The 24,926-nt window shown below is 38.7% G+C and overlaps 1 protein-coding gene across 1 annotated transcript; it reads right to left on the reverse strand.

Annotated features, from left to right (window-relative positions):
- Positions 1 to 177: 177 nt before the first annotated feature.
- On the reverse strand, positions 178 to 16,131 carry LOC145466459 (uncharacterized). The gene is made up of 15 exons (XM_081450180.1): positions 15,910 to 16,131; positions 15,696 to 15,820; positions 13,924 to 13,989; positions 13,093 to 13,150; positions 9,330 to 9,407; positions 8,111 to 8,211; positions 7,402 to 7,498; positions 6,260 to 6,328; positions 5,846 to 5,935; positions 5,487 to 5,544; positions 4,834 to 4,952; positions 4,379 to 4,459; positions 4,168 to 4,214; positions 3,411 to 3,478; positions 178 to 2,756 (listed from the first exon to the last, which is right to left on the reverse strand). The coding sequence occupies exons 1-15, from the start codon at positions 15,991 to 15,993 to the stop codon at positions 2,536 to 2,538; spliced, it is 1,362 nt and encodes a 453-aa protein (XP_081306306.1). The 5' UTR covers positions 15,994 to 16,131; the 3' UTR covers positions 178 to 2,535.
- Between the last annotated feature and the right edge of the window lie 8,795 nt (positions 16,132 to 24,926).

Consider the following 24,926-nt stretch of genomic DNA (forward strand, 5'->3'; position numbering starts at 1 on the left):
CACGGTTTTAAGCCAAAATCATCCTTTTAACGATTGTTAAAATGTGAACTGATGTAGAAACAAGCCGCGAAAATGATAGTAGAACCTGGCAAAACAAATGACTGTCATTTGTTATCTGGTGTCATCTACCACCAGACAACGAATGGATTGTTTACGAATTAACAGTTAGTTCATGCTTAAATGTAATCAGTTTTCAAATGAAATAAAACTGTTCCTAAGAACACATTCAATAACCTTCAAATCAAATCTGTAACATAGATTGAAATATTTTATACACACCGTTTCAAGAATGACAATACAGTGAAACCTGTATTAAGCGGACATCCTTAGGGCACTCACTAGTGTCCGCTTAGTACAGGGTGTCCGCTCTAAACAGGTTCTAATAAATTGTGCAATATTAGTTAATTATTAACCCTTTTGTAAGCTTTTACAAGTAAAAAGCCCTTGAGGTGTCCGCTTATTGCAGGTTTTGTAAAACGAAACGGCATCAGTAATATTGGTGTCCGCGTCTGCTTAACAGAGGTGTCCGCTGAATGCAGGTTTATTTTACAGTAAATGTGGGAAGAAAATTTAGGGACTCAACCTGGTGTCCACTAAATAGAGAGTGTCCGCTTAATGTGGGGTCCGTTTAATACAGGTTTCGCTGTGCTGCAATCCTGATACTTAGATAACTTAGAATTTTAAAACATTTATCCCTTTACCCCTTAGCAAAATACACCATTTATTAACTACTGAATTTCATTCAGCGATCAGCAATATCTCACAACTTTTCGTCCGGTGCGGTACAGGAACGTTATACATTCTACACCACAAGGTTTAAGACAAAGAAGCGTTTGAACTGGGCAAATACATTACAACTAATAAAACTACAGTGAACTGTGTCTGAGAACTTTATCTTTCTTTTACTTTCTCGGACACATTCAGGACAAGCGACACAGCTATGTAAAACCTAGGAGATGTCCGCTTTTAGAGGGCTCTAGTGCAATCTGTCGTAGACGGGACACTGCATGATGTGATAGTTAACAAATTGACGTCAGTTTTTCATGCGTCTGTCCTCTTACTGACAATGAATTTCGCCATAACATTGTCAAAGTAGCTGTGGATCCACGAGGCCATAGCCGAGTGGATCCGCAGACTACTTTGACAATGTTTTGACGAAATTCATTGTCAATAACAGAACACACGCATGAAAAACTGACATCAATAGCTGTTATTGCAGTTATCAGCGGCTTGACACACAAACGAGGCGAAAGGATCAATTCTGCACTGTATTGACCCTTTCACCTTGTTTGCATACCTATTAAAACAAAAGAATATTGGACCGCAGACTCAACTCCAACTTGTTTTTTACGATAACAAATTGTCAAATTGCCCGCTCTCGCTCGTTGACGCATCGCATAAATTATAAATTCATGTCTGTCCGCTTATTGACAATAAAAATTAGCCAATGAGCGCGCGAGAATTTCTGCAGTTATCGTAAAAAAAATGTTGGTGGATACATATATACATCTCTGGCTCTAAGAAAGAGATGACATGGCCAAATACCCACTAGCTAACTACCCACTAAAAACTACTTCTGCATAGATTCTTATTACAGTCCACAGATAGGTTTAAATCAAATTTTGCTGTCGCAGGCATAATTTCTTCCCTTTAAAAGAACTATGTTATGGTAAAATTGAGTAATGTTTAGTACAAACTTAACTTCAAATATATGAAAGTTAAAAATAATAATTTGGTAAGGTAAAAAAAAAAAACACTCTCAAACTGAGAGAATGGCGAAGAGGTCTGGGCATAATTACGCTGTACTAAGATTGAAAAGCTTGAAAAATTTAGAGTAAGTCTTTCAAGACCCATTGAACGTAACATACTGTACATATCTAATCCAACCACTACAGGCTAAAGGCGACGAAATACGAGATACAAAACCCTCAACTTGCCGCGCAACATGAGCAAATTTGTTGCGTGACAAGTTGTGAGTTTGATGAAAAACGAGCAACAAAGCCAAAATTTGTTGCTCAAAGTAGACCCGTGCTCTACTTTTCGCAACAACTTTCTTCAACCCGCAACACATGTTTTTGTTGCGCGACAAGTTGATCACGCAAGGTGAAAAACGCGAAACATCGTCCCAATACTTGCAACGAAACAACGTTGCGCGACAAGCTGAGGTTTTTTGTATCTCGTATTTCGCCGCCTTAATACACAAGAGGCACTGTAATACATTTGGTGCTTTACAGAATCCGCTATATTCAGTTGGTCACAACCTATTGAGGAAACACTGAACACAATAAAAGAAATGTTCTTTCATAAATTCACTTGCAGAATTAAAAAAAAAAAACTGTCTCTGCCAAGCTCAATTATCATAAACAAGGCCCAGGAAACACTACATGTCATTATGGCGCCATGGCCATGTGACAGTTCTAGTAAGAACTATTCTTGACTAGTTATGAATTGGAGCAAGTTACAAGTATTTTGAACATTATTGTTTCCGAGGAGATTTCCAACATTTCTAGCGCTCCTCCAAATGTTAAAAAAGCCTCAGTCATTCCTGGAGCTAGTAAATTTATGTTGTTGTGTTTGCTGTCCCAGTCTCTTGAGATGTCCAATGTGAGAACCAAGTGCCTGAAAGAATGTATCCTTGTAGTTGTACCTCACACCAAACTCCTTGCACGTTTCACGTACAATGGGAGTTATTTCTGGATAGTAAATCTGACTCACGCCTGGGAACAAGTGGTGAGTAGTTTGATGGTTCAAAGCACCTGGGAAATGGGAAAAAATCACTATCAACAACTTAACAGTCACCATCAAGATTTTAATCAATACCTCCTATTATCTAATAAAACTCGTTGATCATCTACATGTACGTCTGCAATCTTCTGTTCTCGGTTTTTCGTTATGTTGTAAGACACGATCTCTTGTGTTTGATATAATACGTAACCACACCTTCTTTAGGTAGTTGAAAGGGTCCTGATCTCTGGTACAAGTTTCTTTTGCATTTTGCATTGCATACAGAACTGCATGCATGATTTTGAGAATAAAGAACTGGAAGGACATAAGCATCCTATGTACTGTAAACTCTCGGGCACTTTTTTTAAAAACGAATCGAAGGCTACAAGAAAAATAGCAAATCCGAGAAAAAGACACCTCTACAGACAGCATAATGTGGTTATATCCGGAGCACGTAAACTACTAAAATGTTGCGAGTTTTTCATCAACACTATTGTATTTATCATTATCAGTAGTGCAGTTCACCAAAAACGCATCCATCACTGGAAGGTGATTCCTTTGAACTGTTAAATGTATGGTCTTGCTGTGATATACTTATTGAACAAAGTTCAAGCTGAGTGTTTCATCACACGATGTATTCTCATGTGAAGCTTTTTTCACTGTCAGTCTCGAAATATCTTCCTAACCTGTGAAAACATTGAAAAACCAGCTGTCTGTGGCATAATCCTGAGTTGTTTGTATCTGGAGCTCTGCCCTGCAAGAAGATTTCAAGAATAATCATTATCACAAAATAAAATATGAAAAGAGCGCAAGTTGCACGACAATATTGGCATGGATTGCATGCATTGCACATGAGTCACAACGCACTTCATAAGAGCACGTTTAACTGGCTGTTGCTCTCATTTGTGCATTGGTATAAAGTCTCACAGGCACACAATTCATGTAAATGCTACGTAAAAAGGTACATGTACATGGAAAAGGTAAAGTCTGCATACGAGCCAAGTGACCCATCAGGCCGGAGTTTATCCCCTGATGAGATGCTAGTCCATTGCAGGTTACCGCAACATTAAATTTGCTGGTACCCATTTACACACCTGGGTGGAGGTAGGCACTGTGAGAGTAAAGCGTGCCTTGCCCAAGAGCACAACACAATGTCCCCGACCAGGGCTCGAACCCGGACCGCTTGACTCTGAAGTGAGCGCACTAACTGCAAGGCGACTGCTCTTCCACTATCTAAGGCTAGGCTGCATAATGTACCTAATACTATGTAACTACAATATTCACTCTTCCCCCTCTCCATCTTTTTTGTTACAGTGTATTTAATTCCCGCCCTCCTTTTTTGCAATGGTACCAAAAAGCGATATTGCAATGCTCAGTTATGTGCAACCAAGCTGATTTAAATTAAAAATTAAAAAAATTGCATTAAACATTGCACTTAATTACCAATCTTGTGTCATCTTTCCATCTTTCTCAGGATCCACCCAATCTACCTGCAAGATTTAAAGTAAAAAAAGGTAACCAAAGGTTACAAAAGGTTGTGTGAACTCTAAATATTACTTACATCAAGTTTAGTTAGGCTTTTGATCACTTCAAGGACTGGATGTTTGACATAGTATCTAGAATAAATCTGTTTTAAAAAATTCATTACACTAACCTCACTCACAACATGAGATGCCTGGAAGGTCAAAGCCAGCCAGTAACTGGCAACAATGTCTGCAATAATAAAGAGCACAACCTAAAGGAATAAAAAAAAAATCTTGTTTAATTTAATGTTTCAGTGCTTTTAGTGAGACTCTACACTCCTCCAAGCTATGGCAGGTAGTCTGCCGTAACTCAATCACCAGCTATAATATTAGCAGTACTGTTGTAATGCAGGCCCCCTTATGGTTTTCTGATGGGTGCTATGCCAGGGCAGGACTTCACCTACATGAAATCCTATTGTAAGTGCTGTATTTTGAAATCAGCGCTCATGTGATATACAAAGGCAAAACTTACGGGTCAAATTCATTCATTTGTGAACTTCTTTGAAGCTACCATAAGTGCACATGTAAGTGGCTAAATGCTAAATAAATTAAATAGTGCATTAGTCGGCATGAACATTTAACTCACCATTTTCCATACTGAGAGCAAAAGACATGGGAGAACTACTCTGTAAAATAAGAAGAACAGCTTGCCACCAAGAAACACAGTCAACTGTGACCTGGAAGGAGGATTTACACGAATAACACCTGAAAGACAAAGACTGTGTTTTACTACTCGTAACATCTCCTGTTTCAAACTGAGATGCTGACGAAATATTTATTTGACCTACATGTACAAAACATTGTGCAAAATGATCTTAGAAATGGCTGGAAAATAAAGCGAGAGGGGAATATGCTTAGTTTTCAGTGATAAGTCGTTGCCTGGCTCGTGTTAGTTTTGATTTAATTGAAGAGATGGAAAAATCAGGGTACTTAAAGTATCTCTCATTTTGTCAAAGCAACATTTTACGCCTTTTGGCCCAAGAACACATGCAATCCCGGTGGATGCACAAATTTCCACAACACTTACTGTAAAGGTAAGACTTGTGCTCCTTGCTGTTGACTTAATATTGCATTTAAATAAATAATTGATATAAATAAAACATGATCAGGTTACTTGGAAACATGTACCGTTTAGTTACAACAGGTAGATACATATACAGTGAAACATCCAGGATGGTGTGTACACAGAACTAGCAGTTTATAATTATGTTCAGTAATAACTGAATGAAGTCAACTCACCATTTTTCTTTATAAGGAACATTATTGTTACATCCTGAATTCTAGTCTTTAGTCCAAGCTTTAGAAAATGAGAAACAAATGGAAACTATCAGAAAGAGGGAAGAAATAATTGCTTAAACAAGTAATTCAATGTTAGCATTGACATGTACATGTAATTCTTGAAAACCATTGAAGACCATCAGGTTTATCAATTTGGCCAATAATTACAAAGTCATTATTTGGTAATAATTATTAGGCAACTTGTCATACATGTAAATCACGGCCAACAGACATAGTTAATTTTGGGAATTACCCATTACGTCTTAAAGCACTTTTAATTTCTAGAGGTCAAAGGGACTGCATTAATTCCCGTAACTTACCAAACAGTAAACAAGGGGCACATAGACATGTTGATATAGATATCGAGGCACCCACTGTTGATTCCACTTTATCCGTCTTATATCCGGATGCTGACAAACAATTGATACAGAAAGGAATGCCAATAAATTATTGTTTAGCTAATGAAACAGCCACAAGAAAACTCTGGATATAAAACTGATACAAGCAAATAACTGCAAAATTTAAGCATATCGAATAAAAATTATACATGTCTATAAAGTTCTTTTTTTTTAATTTCAGTTAATTTTTATTATTTTCAAACAATATGTATGTAATTATTACAACTGTTTGTAGGAAGAATATCACAAGTTGAAAGCAGCATTGATGAGTATAGTTTTAGCTTGTTTGTTTGTAAATAGGAAACAGTTTTACTAATTTATTTTCTTTATACTTACATCCTCAGTTGTGACAATATCAGGATCCAAGCCGTCAATGTTGGTGTACGGATGATGACCAAATGCATGCTAATGATACCAACATAATTAATGTTATGATTTAATTAACAAATAAAGAAGCCTAAGCCGTGTATTACACTGTGTTAAAACACAATGGGCATTTGAGAACACCAAGGAAATGTAGAAAACACGAGCCAATAAAGTGATAAATCAATACAGATTTTACATGTCCTCCAATAGCTTGACAAAACGCGACTTCTCAACTGTTTTTCTAAGTTCTTCTTCTTTATTTAAGTTAACCTTGTCTTCCAAACTTTCTGTTGCTTCGTTGAGAACACCATCACAAATTTCTTGTTTTCCACCACCTCTACAAAAATGTTGACTAGAGGTAATGTCGTGAAAAACAATAAAACACACTTTTTCTATGCTTTAAATTCTGATAAAACATGGGTTTTTTGACCAATCAGAGCACGTGCAAGGTCCTATACATGTTATAAACTGTTTTAAAAAATTGCATCAACATGGTTACGTGATCCTAGGGTCAGTTACAACTCCACTAAAACCTGAGTGTTGAAAACCAGAGGTAATGCATGTGCCTGCAGAATTTGTTTAAAAATAATGGCCAAGTAACACTGATTTGGTTTTTATTGACCAGAAAAATTCTGAGATCTTGATGAAATTTTCCACTTCAGTGTATAAACCAACAAAATGTCCACTCTAAATAACACACTAATCGCACCCCTTGTGATAGATAATCTGAGTTAAAAAAATAAGGTAACACTAAAACAGCCTGGAAGAACATGTGACATTAGGAGGATATTAATACTAACATGCATTTTACAAAAATTCTCCTTTCTTGTATGCAAATTGCCCCTTTAACCATTTCAAACAATATTCGTACTAATAACATATTACTTTATAATTATGGACAGAGACAATCTATATGCTACCCATTATCTTAGAAGTCATTCTGATAATGAGTCTGGATAATACAATGAAGAAGTTAGACTGTCACATAAAGCTGATTGAAAATGGAAACCTTCTATTGATGTACAGTGTATGCAGCCATATGCAGTGTATGGGAACTCTTAAATGAACCAAACTAAAAACAAATTGAGCCTTAGTGGCAAATTAACACTAACCTGATAAATCCAGATATAGAATGATGCACCATTTAAGAAGTCATGTATATGACCAACTACTCTCCACAATATAGGATGACTGGTCACAGCACAGTGGCTTAAAGTTCAAAACAACAGAAAATATTACTACAATCATATAAACTGAACAGGCCTTTGTCCACCAAAAGAGGTTAGAAGTGTCTTATGTAATTTGAAGGGTGGTGAATGGTTAATCCATGACTTGTGAAGGCAGTGCCTCACCAAGCTAGATTGAGACTTCCTCAGCTTTGCAAAAAAAATAATTGAGACTCAAAGATAGCAATCCAAAAGTCTCAGCTAGCCAGGCATTGAAATTTGACAACAATTCTGTGAGATGCATATGCTAAAGGACCATTTGCCACTGCTGCATGTGTAATTTGCTCTCTCAAGCCAGTGCTTGCCTTTTTTCTTCAAATGCATAATTTCATTACCTTTTCTGTAGCTAGTCTGGTGCAATGCAAATTTTTTTTGGTAAGTTCATATAAGTTATTTGAAACTTGCTGCACTCCTAATCTAAATAGTTACATCACAAAATTAATGGGTTTACAACAACTTAAACTTCCTATCACTATATTAATAAAGTTTAGAATTCACGCGTCAGGAAAAATGTCGTGAGATTTATCAGCCGAGGTCTTTCTGGTAGGTACACCCAAGGGGGAGACTTAAATTACCATGACGACATAATCCTTACCTGGAATCATGATTGTTTACCAGTCCAATCATAGCACACATCCATCCCATAAAAGCCGCAGCAATGCAAGACAAAAAGAAATTATCGGCCAACCAGAACATCTGCAGAGAACAATTCAGAGAACAACATCAAATACTAAACTGTACTTCAGTATAGTGTTAAGCATTGATAGCAATGGTTATGTCAGAATTACAAAATTACAAATGATTAGTTCAACAAACAACCCTTTGTGTGTATTGCAGGCCTATCGTATTACAGTGGAACCCCTCCTTACAGTCACCTCTTTGATACTGTCACCTCATTATTATGCAGGGTAGTCATTAAGGGCTGTAACCTGTAACACCTCTTATGGCTGGGTATGCTTGATTTTCCCTTGACGCTACAGGTGAAACTGCCCATTACTGAAAGAATTTACCCACAAAGTAACAAATTTGCTATGGGTGTGGAGAACAAGGGTTAATGACAGCCCTGTTATGGCCACTTTTTTTTGTCCTGCTGAAATGCCCATGGATACATTTTCTTATAAGAAAACCCTTTTAATGCAGCCACCCCATTAATACAGTCAATGGCCACATTCTGAAATCTCAAACCTGTATAATCCTCTATAATTACACCCCATTTATATGGCCACTCAAACCAGTTATGTTCATCTGTTAATATTGTATGAAGTAATTGAAGTTTCAATTTTTAAAAATTATCTGCATTCCAGACACTTATTAAAGAACAATTGTTTAGAAGTGCAATTGTGATATCTCTGTTAGCTTCTGTTAAGATGTTACTCGATTTGGACCAGTCTCGAAATATGAACGTACCCTGTTAATACGGCCACCCCGTTAACATGGCCAAATATTATTGGCCCATTGGTGACCATACTTGTGAGGTTCCACTCTATATTAACAGTAATTTATATGGTTCAAAACACATTGCAGGCTTATGATAAACGCAATGCAATACTTTTTTGAGGATTCCAACTTCACCAAAAGTGACTCACAATAGCCCTTTTCACAGTTAATTTTTCTCATTTGCATTACAATGTAATCCAACGCAGATGTGAGGCAATTTCGGGCTAAAACTACAAAATAGCCCGAAATTGCCTCACACACATGCTAGATTTTATTGTAATGCAAATGAGCAAAGGTAACCATGAAAAGGGCTATTGCATGCCTATAAAGTTTCCTTGGGGGTTCACTGATCATTGCAATCACTGCATTACACTAACCTGAGCACTCCAAAGAAGAAGTAACACTGTTGGAATTCCGATGTAGCGTAACCACATCCATGCTGAAAACTTGGGATCCTAATAACAAAACCATAATTTAGCTATTGTACAATTCCTCTCGTACATAACCAGGGGGATACTCAAGGAAAAATAGTGGGAAGGCCAGGGCAAAGGATTATTCTGAGTGAGCAAATGGTAAGATTGTCATCTTGGTTCTTTAGGGGAGGGGGTGAAAGTGGCGAGAAGAAGTGATATCATAAAAGTTATTTAAGAGTGCCTGCCTGTAAAAATCAGACAAATTCTTAATTTCGCGGCAAGGGTCGAAAATTCGATTTCGCTCATATTCTTGTGGTAGATAGGCTAGGGCATGACAAAAACTACTGGATAGTTTTTTTTGGCAAAATATCCTTGTATTTCAAAGAAATATGCAAATTACCAACTTCCGTTAAAATCGTCATTTGACGCACCATTTTCTTAAGCAAGTTTGAGAGCCTCGCATGCAAAACCACATCATTCCTCCGTCTTTAAAACACTCAAATATTTTTGTCCAATGTTTAAATGTGTACTGGGTTGGTTTTAGGGGATGTTGAGTTGTCTTTTTGGGTGCAAAACAATTAAATTTCGAAGAGAGGTATTTCATTCACTTAAAAGTACTTCGTGAATATAATTGATTTTCACCATGTGCAAAACCTTCAAATGGATTAAGCTTCTGGTGGTTGAATCGCAGAAGGATGATCTACAGATTCCTGTAAAAATTTCTGTGGGCAAATGATTGTGAGCGACGCGAGAGCTTTTCAAAGTACGTCAAAAATGCAAATATTTGACCATCCGTCGTCAAATTTCAATTTACGGGTTAGACGTATATTTTAGCATGGGCCACATGACTTGACCTATAATAAGTTGAAATAGACACAGAGCTGATAATTTTGAAATGTTCTAACCTTATTTGTTGCAAAAGGCAGGTCCAAAGCCGATTTGACGTGTTTCTAGTCGATCTCTCACCATTCGTCGTACATAGAGCAGAAGTTTGCTTTTGTTTACACAAGGTTAACGTCCGATGTACATCGCCAACTGTCAACCTATTATTCGTCGAATACCATGGATCTGTGACCATCTTTCTGCGCATATGAACATCACTGCATCTAAAATGGCTGAGTCATTTGTAGATAGTTGCTTGCTTTGCACTGCGCCAAAATAATGCGTTTGATTGATTGCTGACCATTGCTGATAAGCGTGTCGGCGCAGCGCAATCTTACAGCCGTTATTTGTTCGTCACGCAATGCTGTCACGGCATATGCTGCATATTTTGATCCATTTTGTATAGAGCACTCTCAGGATAAATGAAACAATTTAATCATTGTTCATCTGTTTGTTCATATATATAATAATATGTGTATATCTATATAATCGTATTCTATAGTGTACGTGGCCTCGGTCCAAATCACGTTTGTTGTATGTTTTGATGTTTCAGACAACAGCTGATAAAGCTAGTGCCAGTACTCACTAGAATTTTAAAAAAATCGCCATGAAACAAATTATAGATCAATGAAGCAAGAACTAGCTGAAATGAAAATAGGAAATCACAACGTGTCTAATTCATGTGAAAAACAGACTAAATTTAATTAGTAATTACACGAGTAAATAGCCCTGGCCATGCCATTTTATTTGGCGTATTTTGTTTGCCCAGTGGCGAGGCATCGGTATGTTTGTAACAGAAAATAGAGGACTGTTGTCAATACAGTCCAAAATTATTGTCAGTAAAATATTGTAAATAAAACACCTATTGACCAGTTACCTCCGCGGCCACCATTTAGTCGTTCCGATAAGGGTTTCACTATTGTCTTTACCCCTATCATAGGGGTAAAGACAATTCAGCGGCCACCCAAAATTTAAACACTTTGTTTTGGAAAGGGCGATGGTAGATAAGGGTCCGAAATTGAAGGTGCATGACGAGTGATAATTCAAATACACGTCTATCGTGATTGTCTTGAATTGACTCCACGTTCACCAAGAAATTTATAACCCGATAGTGAAAAATTAAATATTCAGGGTACACCTCTATTTAAGCGGCTAGCCCCATAGTAAGCGGTCACCACCCATTTCCCCGGGGGTAGCCCACTGTATTACATGTAAATCAAAAATAATTGCACAGCCAGCGCGAAAAGACCTAGGTATGAGTTTAGCGTTACAGTATTACGCAGGCCATGTAGGTAGCGGTGGTCGAGTAAAAGATATCAACAGGGGCAATGGTAAACTATTCATTCTTCTCATTTCTTAATTTAATCTCTTCCTACTCAACACAATTGTGTGTTCCCAGTGGTTCCCAGCTTTACGGAGCCTTATATATTAGGATAGAAATTGTCCTACCCCCACCCCCTAAAATGGGATGACAGTATTGCATGACGAAAAAGGAACCGCTGCAAGCAAGGATTCAAGCCATCAAACCATGATGATCAAACGTAATATTTTGGTGTAGTGCAAAGCAAGCAACTATCTACAAATGACTCACCCGTTTTAGACTTAGATGCAGTGGTAATCATATGTGTCGAAAGAGGGTCACAGATTCATGGTATTCGACCATTAAATAAGTTGACAGTTGGCGATGTAAATCGGACGTTATGTAAACAAAAGCAAACTTCTGCTTTAGGTGCGACGAATGGTGAGAGAAACATGTCAAATCGGCTTTGGACCTGCCTTTTACAGCAAATGAGGTTAGAACATCTCGAAATTATCAGCTCTGTGTCTATTTCAACTTAACATTGGTCAAGTCATGTGGCCCATGCTAAAATATACATCTAACCCGTAAATTTTCTGGTTACCATGAAAATATGAGCGAAATCGAATTTTCGACCCTTGCCGAGTTATTTTCCATTTTTATGGACAGGGACTCTTAATATGTTTGGCATACATGCATTTCTATTTAAGGTGGCTCAAAACAGTTTCTAGCACTTAGATTGTGATGCGTCGTTTATAACTACTCTTTATCACTAAATGCTACAATCATGGTATCAAAAAACTGCCCAATCATTGGTGAAAGTGTGTTTATCATTTTTGTGACACAATAAGTTACCATGGCAACAGTATGACATGCTGAAAACACCCCTAATTACAGCTTTAGTAAAGCTTTAAAGTCAATTGTTAAAGCACAGTTAATGGAGCGTGACACTATTTACGCACAATCACTAGCTTACTATTGTTAAACGTAACGCAATAGAACTGTTATGTGTTAGAACATTATAGAAGTCTTTCTTGTCTAGTTTAAACAATATTCACAATAGCCTTTCACGCATGCATGTTGCAACAACGTCTGGTTTAACTATATCGTGCATTTTGTATGGCTAGTATTTTAAATAGCCCCATTCTTGTTTTGTTCAAGGCCACATGGGCTCTGTACTTTTCATGGCACACGATTTTATACTGGTTTAAACCCAGACCATTGCTATGGTAACCTATTGTGTCACGAATATGATAACAACATGTTCACCAATGATTGGGCAATTTTTTGATACCATGATTGTAGCATTCAGTGATAAAGAGAGGTTATAATGACCCATCCAAATTTAACTGCTGGAAACTGTTTTGAGCCACCTTAACCTATAATTTTACATCATACACAAAACTGAACACAATATTGTTACGGAAGTTGCAGGTTTTAATAACATACAATTTTCAAACAGGATTAATGAAACTACAAAATTATTTGTAAATGACAAGACTTTGCAAAGTTTCTTGTTTATTGCATGCTTATCACTCTCATTTGTACCTGATCAGTTTCCTTGAAATATTTTTTGACCCTGTCTCTTACTGTTTGATAAAAGAGGCTGCAGGTAAAGAAAATTAGCAATTTGTTAGTAATCTGACAAATTTAATCTAATTTTTTATATTAATATACAAGGCTAAAAACTAAGTTTTTAACTTATTGTTATCATCAACCCTCATGATGACAATAAGTTGAAAATGTTTGGTTTTATAGTCTGCAATTTTTCTGGTTATTGGCCTTGTACAAACAAAATGTACATGTACAAACTTTTACCTCTTTTAGTACATTATGTAGAACAAATTTTACTGTTCTTTCTGTATTACAACTGTTACTCACAATGATGTCTCTGTAAGCAAATTATCAAATAAATTCAGTTTCTAAGAAGAATAAATGTGATAATCAATTTATAAACCCTCTCGAACACATGTATGTGCACACATACCACTTTTTCCCACCCAACCTCCTCAATCTACCTCCTCCCTGTTCTGCACTCACTAGATGCCAGTTTCTAGTGAATGGAAAGCCTCCAGCCAGCTAAGCGAGATACTTGTAGATTCATGATTTTTCTATCCAAAAGCTTTTCTTTTTTGGTCACACTGGGTAACATCAAAAGGTGCACTCACAGCCAAAGGCTGAGCCATTTGCTAACCAATATACCTGCCAATCTGACAGTATTGTGTTACTGAGTCTTGAATTCCTTTAGTGATTAATTTGTTAATTGAAAAACTGTTATACCATACCTATTAAGTAGCTGCCTAACCTTAATTGATGACCTCATAGAGAAAGAGATTATTGACAGTAAGATGGAAATTAAACATAGTGCCATTAACTTACCCACGTTCCGGAAATGTAGGTAACTCATCTGAGATCAGCTCTCCAACATAATACTTTTCCAAGACCCTAATCGAGACAAAAGGTACAGTTGTGTGTTAAAGGTTTATAGCTACCATCCTTCGTGAGCATAGAAGACTTATATGAACTTGTTCTTCCTGCAGAACATTAGATCAACGATGGGGTTAATTGGTTGGCACAGTGACAGAATGTGGTGTCCACTAGCTACATGTACATTACACAGTTCATTTTTCTGGCTAGAGAGAGAGGCATAAATAGAAGGCAGGGCTGTTGTCAAGCTCTTGTCATGACCCCTTGAACATAAGGGTACCACAACTCATACATTTAAAAGTGAAAGGGGAAGCACAGCAGAGGAGAGCTGGAGTGGCAGGAGGAAGAATGAAATGGGAAAAGGGGGAAGAGCAGTAGAAGGCTGGATGGAAAGGAGGCTGTTGGGTGAGGGAGGGGTGGAAAGATGACGACAGATGAGGGAGAGGGGGTAGGTAACAGAGAGCAGATAGAAAGAGAGAGGGGGAAGGTGGGGTGATAGAGAGAAGAAAGAAGGGAAAGACCAGGAAAGGTGGAAAAGGAGGGAGCAGGAGAGGGAGAAAAAAGATTGGGGTGGGGAGGGCTGAGAGTGACACAAACGAGAGGAAAGGGGAATGAGAAAGAGAAGAGGGACTTTATACAGAGGCTGGGCTAACAAAATTATTATTCCTACATTTCTTATGGATCACAAGTTAGAAATTCATATAAGCCTGTAGTCCTTCTGCTTTCCTGACCCTTTCATTCTCACCTAACCTAAAAGCATCTCACCTCAATGTAGAGAGCAATTTAACAATAGTCTTGATTTCATTGGCTGGAGTGGACAATTATATTTTCATTGCACCAGCATGAGCTTGTTTCATAGGCCAGCTCAATAATGTTGCTGCTATTTTCTGAATAACTGAGACCCTAGCTAAGCAATGACTATCTGAAACACAGATAAGCAATGACTATCTGTCTGTCTGTCTGTCTGTCTGTCTGTCTGTCTGTCTCTCACTTCTGAAGTTAACTTTCTGACTAGCAGATTCAATGTCAGCCTGCAAGCAAGATAATTCTTGTGAGTGGCAAAGTTGCTTGGACAAGTCAGCGAGCAAAGGCAGCATTCTAGCACTATGAGTATCTGAGGAAATGTGTGCCTGCTCGCAGGTAATTACCTGGGAGGCCAGCTGACTGCCTACCATGATTGACTGACTGACTGACTGACGGCATGCATGCATGTGCAAGAGTGTGTGGTCACATGGGATAAATGTGAATGATAGAATAATGAACCATGGAAACTAATGCAGAATGAAAAGATGACTCAAAGATCATTAGTTTTGACTAATCTTTTGATTTCAATTTTGTAGTTTAAATTTTCGCCAAGCTATTTAGACTTATCCACACAACTTTACTTGCTTATAAAATAGATTTAAGTATTAAACGTACATTCCTGCAAAAATACCCTGAGAACTGCAGTATCTTGTTCATACACGTAACTCAGACGATGTCATTATGTAACCCTCTTTTCAGCCTTTCTTTATTACTTGCTATAATTGTATTTTTGGGCTCTGATGGCCTTTTAGAATCCCACGTTTTAGCTCTCAAACAGATAAATAATTGCATAACTATGATTAAACTATTTGTAAAAATGCTTCACATACGGACAGGTAAGCTGATCACCGTCAGGGAGGTCAAAATACAAAATTTACTCTTCGACGAGTTCAAGTCTTTAGACTTGAAACTAAGCTTACTTTTGTACTGAATCACTAAAAGCGTGGTACGTCTCGAACACAATCGTCACGTCTCTCCCTGCACCCATCAGCAGCATATCTTTACCACCTGGATGACGGTTGAGGAATTTACTAACATCGTACACCTAAAAACGAAAAATAAATAAGGTCAACAACATGGATCATGATCGCTGCCGATCAAAACTGGCGCGTAAATTCTAAACTCAAGCCTTACCTTTCCTCGAACCGCCACGTGAGCATTGTCTTCCTTGTTCAGAAGACTAAGTTCTTCCCAAGTAAATTGCCTTTTCTTTTCCATGCTAGAATTTGGGACCGCAAAAGCCAAGACTTAGTGAGTTTCTCTTCTGTATGTAACTTTGTTACCAGCCCATAGTCTTTACCCGGTCAGATGCCGGCTTCCTGCTGATTGGTAGTCTCGCTCTCCTGAACACGTGTTGAAGCTGTGCTGGAGGTCATTCAAGGAGACTGAGAAAAGCTGCACACGAGATGAAATTTTCCGTTTACTTTCTTTATCACCTCTTTTAAACAGCTACGTGCGAGTTAAAAATCAATTCATACTTCTATTTTATTCTCAAAGTCTTCATAAATGGCAGCATTTGCACACCCAAAATTAAATTCCGATCGCGGACTTTTCGGCGTTTAATCCTTGAAGAATGCAAAAGCAAAACCCGACGCGTACGTAGGATGATTTTTTGAAGGTGTACTATGTTTCGGCTGGCCAAACCAGCCTTCTCCAGGTACAATGAAAATTTTACATTGGGACGTGTTTTTATGTAGCCGATATTTACGTAATACCGGAAATACGTAAAAGTAATTGACAGTGTAAATTAAAGATAAGCCTACGGTAAAATAAAATAACATGATGAAAGAACATAATAAAACAATTGTATGTTATTAAATGGAAACGATTAATATATTTCTTCGCGGATGTTCAGAGCATCAGGATCAATTGTTCTGCCTTTTTGAATTAAAAAAAGTTTCCCTGGCCTTACGGATAGAGTCTCGGTTCGAAAAGATTTTTTCGATGGGGATTAATTGCATGTCGTTAGCATTGTGGTTAGGAGAGGACAGGAAATGTTCGGCCGCTGTAGTAGGTTTAGATTTGTTGTTAGGATTATCTATGGTATAGACTACGAGTAGTCCCTCTTTCGCTTAGTCCGTCGTTGCGTGACGCGAAAGAAAACCGCGAGACAAAAATGGCCGCGCGAAACCCTGGAGGCGAGGAGCGCGCGACACGCGCACTCCTCGCCCCCAGGATTTCGCGCGGTCATTTTTCTCTCGCGGTTTTCTTTCGCGTTACGCACGACGGACTAAGCGAAAGAGGGACTACTCGTAGTCTATCTATGGTACGGCGGTGTTCATTGAATCGGTCTTTTAATCGTCGTTTCGTCTCTCCTATGTATTGTAAATTACAGCGGTTACATTGAATCGCGTGGATGAGGTTTTTAGTGTCACAGGTCAGGTTAGATTTTATGGGGCGCGTTTCCCCGGTAGAAAAGAAGGTATATGTAGTAAGTCCGTCAGAAATGTAGGGACAAGTAGCACAGTTTTTGCCACAACGGAAAGAACCAGAAGGGAGTTGGGGATTAGAAGAATTAGAAGAGAGTTTAGCTGTAACTAGTAAGTCACGAAGGTTAAGTGAGCGTCTGAAGGCTACAACAGGCAAATGCTGAAAAACGTTTTTGCAGCGGTTAGAAGAGAGCAACAAATTGTAATGTTTTTTGATGATGTTAGGGATGTGAGGAAGTGATGGATTGAAGGTAGTTATAAATGGTATACGTTTAGGTTTGTTGACGTCTTTGGTTTGTAAAGAGAGTCTGCGGGGCATGTCGGCGGCTCGTCGTATTTGTTTGGTGACGAAATTACGGTAATAACCTCGTTTAGGAGGTAAGTGGTAAGTTGAGCCGCGCGAGTATTAAACGTGGCGTGGGTAGAACAGATACGTCGCAAGCGCAGTGCTAGACTGAAAGGAATGGCTTTTTTAGTAAGTAAGGGATGACAAGATGAATAGAGTAGATGTTGGTGTTTGTCTGTAGGTTTAGTGTAGAGGTCAGTAGATATACTACCGTCGTTAGTCAAAGAGACACTAACGTCACTAGAAAAGGTACGTTAGTAGAAGAGTGTGAACTGGTGAATTTAATGGTGGAGTGAATGTTGTTAAGATAATCGATGAAAATTTTTAGTTTGTCTGGACCTTCCGTCCAGATCATAAAAATATCATCGATATATCGCAGCCAAGTGTGGGGTTGAAATGGGGCATTTTCCAAAGCGTTGGCTTCGAAATAACCTAGAAAAAGGTTAGCATTAGAGGTGGCCACTTTAGTACCCATGGCGGTTCCATGGATTTGAAGATAGTGGTTATCATTAAAAGAGAAATTATTCATGGTGAGAATCATGCAAATGAGGTCACAGAGTGTGCCAGTAAGAATGGTATTATGACAGGAAGTACGTAAAAAATGCTCACAAGCATTAATACCTTCATTATGTGGGATATTAGTATATAATGATGAAACATCAAGTGTAACTAGTAAGGAATTAGCGGGTAAATTACCGATGTTAAGGAGTTTGTTAAGGAAGTCGTTAGTGTCTTTAACAAAGGACGGCAGTTTATGAACTAAAGGTTGAAGGTGGTAGTCAACGAAGTGGGATATGCGTTCAGTGAGATGGCTTGGCTTAATCCTTGTCACACAAGAAGTCACGCAAGGGAGGGGCTGTAGGGGGGCGTGAGCTATGACAGTCACGATATTATAAGATTATTGAGAAGCTTAGGTACTGGGTGAGAAACGAAAATATACGATTTCAGGAACGGGATTTAATACGCCAAATTAGGCTATATAGATGGTTTTCAATGTCACGCAACGAAAAAATAAATCGAAAACTATTCAGTGGGTAAAGTCAAGAAAATCTGATGTTACAGGAGATAGGTAAAGATCAGAAGACACTTCTCTAAGTTTTGGGTCTCTGCGCAACCCTCAGATATTCGTCGAAATGTTTTGCGCAAATTTACAGAGCCCAGTATGGAGTCGCCATGATGGTGAAGCTCCGTGTTCCACCAACATGGCGGCCGGAAAATAGCGTGAACATCTGGAACTTACTTTGGCTATCTAAGCGACTAATTATCTGAATTGAACCAACAAACATTTACACAAGCACTTTTCTTAACACCTCCTAAAAAGGCTAAAAAATCACTAACGTGATCGGAGGGGTATGTCACGCACCGCCATAACTCTGAACTTAAAACTGCGTTGGTTCAATCTCGTTCCCAGAGCCCGTGTGTCTTTTGGTCAGCGCTCCATGTCTTGACGCTGACCAAAAGACACGTGGGCTCTGGGAACGAGATTGGCGCTGGTTTAGAAAAAATGGCCGCGTGAAATCCTGGGGGCGAGACGCGCGCGAAGGTAAGGCAAGACGAAACTGACCAAGAAATCAATCACACAGCTTCGACTCAAAGGGGTCTTTTTGTAACGAACATTTCGGTCCTCTGCGGAGGAGAGAGATTCTCTGCATGGGTGCAAAACTTTATGCTTGATTACCAGAGGCTGTTCGCTGTGCTTTAGACCGGACTTGAGTGAGCGGCGGAATTAAGGGGGTATGGTACCCTAAAATATGGCGATGTTCATGAAAGATTCAATTTCTTGGAAATACCAGACTTAAGACCCTTGAGGACTTGTCAAAAACATTCTGAAATGATCTTTCCGAATTTTTTTCTAGATGAGTGTGAAATTTAAGGAAAGTACACAGTGGTATAAGTTTATTCACGTAGCAACGGCCATAGCAACGACTGTTTACTATAAGAAAGTGGCCAAAAATATAGTTAAGTTTTAACATATATGAACGAAACTATTTAGAAATACTTTAAAGACATGCACAACTCGATTGGTATAATTAGTTGTGAAAAGCTTTGCCTCGAATTGCCATCACAGGCTCATTCATTTCCCTTATGAAACGGAATATTTCCCACAACTGCGATAACTTTTTACAAAATAGAACAACCATTGCACCCCCTCCCCCGAGATCCAATCTGCCCCCCCCCCCCGCTATTTGTGGTTGTTAAATGCTTAATACTTCGCGTAAGAAACTTAAAGTGCATTTTTCTCAAATGTTTACTTTTGTACCGACTGACTTCGCGCCAACATTTCTACTTTGCAAGGTTTTTAAGTAGAATTTCTGAAACTTGGGCTCATCAAAGACCAATAGTGTCGTGATGATATAAACCAAAAAAATCGTAACATTTTAACGTCTGTCACGTGACATGGGATGATTTGTCCACTGGGTGTGGTATAGAATAAGTTTATTTCCAAATAAAGCCTGTAAAAAGCACTGAAAATAAGAGACTGTCAAAACCTACGCTCATTGCACAGATACGCTTACACGATATGCTTCTTTGACAGTCAAATCTTGTTTTGTAAAAGAGCGGGAAGTGTTGGCGTCAATACTGTAAAACACTACCTCAAAAGGCTGTGGCTGGTTTCCATAGCAACCATTTTGAGTTAAACTGTCAAAAATTTAATTTCTCTTCTTGAGTGCAATAGCGCACAATTGATCTTTCTTCACCATATTTAAACAAACTTTTTGGTCCATTTTAGGGTACCATACCACCTTAAGCCTACGCAAACTTCTACTATGAAACAAAGCACATAGTAAAAGTGGGTCAAAAGTCTGCACGCAGGCTAAACGTATTTCAAATTTTAAAAAGTGCAAAACTCAAAGTGAAACCAAAGCCAATCATGGCTCGTTCGCACACGCCGTTTTCCCGCGTTTTGCATCGTTGACCTGTATTTGCTTAGAGCAAGAGATTATTCTCTTGCTTAGAGCCGATGGTATACTGGATCTCGTCTGCATCCTTTGTGATTGGTCAGAATGATTACTTAAGCTAACTTTACGAAAATCAAATTCAAACCACTCTAGGAAAGTCACTTTTCGTTTGACTTTGCTCCTGACTCGATGAAAATTTCCACATTTCCACAATTTTCTTTGACCTGATTGGTTAGAGCTGAATTTGTGCACGGTTTTTTTTAACCAATTAGAAAGCTCGGTACTTAGAAAAGCGCCAATGCAAACCTTTACAGCGAAGCGTGAGGTTTTAAAGTTACTGATCCTTTAGTCTTACTTGAAATTAATATTTTTAGTATTATATTTTAAATATTCGCACGAAACTTCGGAGAAACGAGAAACTTCGCCATTTTGTAGAAGACCTTTAGCCACCGCACACTAGTGGAAATTGCATCATAATTCCAATAATTAAATGGCAGCATTTGCATTATAAGTATAAATAGATGAACTAATAGAATTCTACTAATCGATATTAGTATCACCCAACTAGTGGAATAATGCAAATCCTGCATTTTGATTGGCTACGCTACTAGAGGACTATTAGTAATAGTCCTCGAGTAGCGAAATTGGCGCAATCGAGCGTGACGCTTTCTTTCGTTTTATTCCCAAATAAACATTTCTTTAACTTGCATTTGCTAACTTTATTATTGCCTTTTCTGTCCGACTAGTTGAGTGATACTAAAACAATTAGACCCTTCGCCCTCAAGGGCCACGGGTCAATAGCTATTGACCCGTAGCCCTTGCGGGCTACGGGTCTAATTGTTAACTAGACTTAATGATAATGCATATATATATATCGTGTTATTTCCACTATCGACTGCTGACCGTAAACAGGATTTTTTCAGGCGAAGATATGCACCCCGGTTAGCCTGAATGTCACTTAGGTTAGCGTTAATAACATTTCGGTTAGTGAATATCACTCAGTTTAGCCTAAATAACACTCCGGTTAACCTGAATATCACTCAGGTTACCCTAATAACACTCTGGTTAGCCTGAATATCACTCAGGTTACCCTAATAACACTCCGGTTAGCCTGAATATTACTCAGGTTAACCTAATAACACTCTGTTTAGCCTGAATATCACTTAGATTAGCCTGAATAACACTCCGGTCGGTTAGCCTGATTATCACTCAGGTAAGCTTAAATAACACTCCGGTTAACCTGTTTACGGTTGACTCTCCGGCAATGATGGAGATGGTAACACGATTCAGTTCAAAAGTCTGCAGTTTGTACTCTACATTTTATCCCTGGTCTGCAGTCTGAATTTTACCCATCGTATGCACGTCTGGGTTTACACTGACCGCCTCCTCATCTTATTTAACTACCAGGAGTATGGTAGAATTTAAACTCTGACACCCATTTAGTTTTGTCAGGAAAATTTACTTCTAAAGAAAACTGCGCCAACTAAAAATGTTCTTAAAGTTTCGAAAAGTTCGTCTTCTTTTTAGCACTTGAGCGAAAGTTGATGGCTTCGTCGCTCGCTTTTGCGAGTTGCTCGCTCTTGAGAAGCTAAATTAATTTGTGCTACTTAATTTTTAGTTTTAGTTCATCAAGTGTCGATCTTGTTATAGTTTGCGACTCAAGGTTAGCCCACCCGTATCTTGTCAAGGTCCTTAGTTTCCTTACTCGTTTTGTCTCGGAGGTTTAGTTTTTTAACAATAATAGCTGCCATCGGTGGTCATGTTTTGGTTTGTCCACTGACCTTGTTTAGGCCCCCCACTGAACTTCCTGTTTCGGCGTAAGTTCTTAAAGGCTGAATGTTCTACTCGATGTATCAAGTGCTTTGCTAGTCATTTGCTGGAGTCGCATGAGAGCGTTTAGGTTAGTGCTAGATAAAGATGTTTAATCCTCCAAAGCCAGTGCAGTGGTCCTGTCTTCCGACACATGCCTAACGATAAGGTTTTAAAGTTCGTTTACATTTGTTAAAAGAGTAGCTAGGAAGGAGTTTGCCGCGCAAGTCACAAATTGGAATCAGCCAATAAACTCAGTTAGATTCTCGTCACCTCTCGCAACTTGTTGCCGAGCGTCCTCAGTAATATAGGTGGATCCCACTTGTAGCAAGTCTCAGCTATCGTGAGCTGTGTTTACACCGTGCAGTTGTCCAACCTTGTCTTCAGGCGTACGTTCCTGATGGCGCGGTTTTGTGAGTGTGGAGTTGTTTCGATTCCTTATCATCCAGTCCCGCAATCCACGTTTTCCCGCCCTTTTCCGACGAAATACACCCGCGCCTGCATGGCAGCGAGGCAGCGAGTTAACAGTTTTAAGTATAAATCAACTAGCGCTCCATCACGAATGCCGTTTTCTTATTGGCTGACGCTACTCACAGTCTGTTCTGGTGTACGTGTACGTGTTGTACCATGTAGATAGTGAATATTCTGGCAGTGTGCGGCTGATAACAAAACGGACCGGAGGCCGCTTCTTTGCGCTTTTAAAGTGTCTGTACAGAGGATTTAGTAAAAGGTTCGAATGACAAGTAGATTTGTACTGAAACAATTAGATTATTCGCTCTCGATTCAGTCTGTGTGTGATAGTTGACCCTCTTGAACTATCACGCGATAGAAATCTCAACTGAGCTCGCAATCTGATTCACACAGTTATATAGAGGTCTATAGAAAGCTGTGTTTGTCATGAAAAAAACACCAGTGTCAGCTATCCACCCTTGAATTCAAACATACAACCCGTGGGAAATCAATGATTGCTGGGGAAGATAAAGACAGAAAAGACTGACGGCATGGGAACAAAGCTGGGGGCCCACAAAGCCACGAAGTACTTCACAAACCGCGGCGAAACTGAATTCCTGCCAGCTGCATCCCACAAATCTCTTCTGAAATGTAGGGTTTCCCACCGAGTGAGATACACAATGGATTTCAGTAAGACCTCCTTCATGAGTTGTTTTATTGTTCTAATTAAATATTCTTTTTGGCAAAGAGTGTCTGTTCAATCAAAAACTCAAGCGGCCACGCTCTGGTAGACCATCATGACACTCAGCGATAAGAATCCCCCCCCCCCCCCCCTCCAAATATGAAAAAAATGTGACCCAACATTAAAAGGACAAATCAATGCGTGCCTAGCAGATGGCCGCCCATCGACTCAACGATCGACATCTACGATCTCACGGGAAAATAGGGACTGTGAACAGTCTAAGCAGATGATTTGGTCTGCTCTCTTAACATGATTGCCTAATCAAATTAAATCCACTTGTCAGATCGATTTTCACAGTTTTCGACATTTCGTTGAATTCGAAGGTCGCTCATGTGTAGCCCAAACTTCTTCCAAGGCATAGGAAGTCTTCCCATACATTTGCAAGAAAATTTCTGAGCGAAGAAATCAATTCAGATCGCTCCTTGTTGGGAGTAAATAAAAGATACTATGTCAGTACGCCAAAGTTACATGCAAATGGCTTTGAAAACAATTTAGGATCTCAGTCGGTTGAGATTATACGGTAGAACAGAATGAAGGACACGCAAATGTAAAGGAAAAATGAGAGATTGGACTAAGTTAATATGGTTTGTTTTGGGTGCTTATTCAGTAGCCAAATCCTTGACAAGTATGAGGGCCTGAAACACAGCTAGTAAAGCAACTGATTTTAAACGTCACCATCGCACCTGTTCAAAGAAATAAGATCTCTGCCGTCTTCGAGCCGCCCTATTCGACCCCCAAAAATGATCAAAATGAAATTAAGTCCATAAAACGAGTCCCGGCTGTGACCTTGTTGGAAACATTTGCACATCACATGTCAATATGTAAAAGAACCAGTAATAATTTGCCTTTATTGCTAAACCATTAGCGACATTTGTCGTCCCAAGGCAAACTTATTGCGAACGCATTTTGAAATAAAATTGATTTTTGACACTTAGGTGTCTAACTTTTCACACAGCACTCAACGAAGAAGAAACTGCAGTGATTTTTTTCTTTTTTCCATTTGCACTTCCTGTTGCGACACTATTGATAATTTTTTCTTTGCATTAGCCTTAAGTGCACAGAAAAGGCCTCTTTTGGCCGACAAAAAATACAGCGAAAACTAAATTCAGCGGCTCAAGCTGATGCTTAACTACTTGCAATAAAGCGAGATATTTGTCTTTTCCATTCTAATATAAACGGCGCAGTTATTGACGCTACTCTATCACTTCTGCCAAACCATTTGCCGTTTTCACACTATCTAGAAAAAAATACAGAAAATCGAGATTTTATTGTAACACGTATGAGGGAGTTAGTGTCTTTTTTTTTCATAAAGAAAAATTACGGTATGCATAAAAATAGCGTATTCTGATATGCATAATAAAACCAATCGCGGAGTTTTAATAATGGAGCAAACATTACAAAAGAGAAAAGCTTTCCATCAACCTGTTGGCAATTTGCATGTTGGTTTTGAGAGAATATAAACTTATAGGCGGCAA

Source organism: Orbicella franksi, chromosome 13 (genome assembly GCF_964199315.1).
Source record: "Orbicella franksi chromosome 13, jaOrbFran1.1, whole genome shotgun sequence".
In the NCBI taxonomy this organism is placed as follows: domain Eukaryota; kingdom Metazoa; phylum Cnidaria; class Anthozoa; order Scleractinia; family Merulinidae; genus Orbicella; species Orbicella franksi.

Coding starts and splice junctions, on each gene's coding strand:
- LOC145466459 (XM_081450180.1), bottom strand. CDS start 15,993: ATGGAAAAGAAAAGGCAATTTACTTGGGAAGAACTTAGTCTTCTGAAC. Junction 15,821..15,909: donor ACGTGGCGGTTCGAGGAAAG/GTAAGGCTTGAG, acceptor TTTCGTTTTTAG/GTGTACGATGTTAGTAAATT. Junction 5,545..5,845: donor TGCCCCTTGTTTACTGTTTG/GTAAGTTACGGG, acceptor CATTTTCTAAAG/CTTGGACTAAAGACTAGAAT.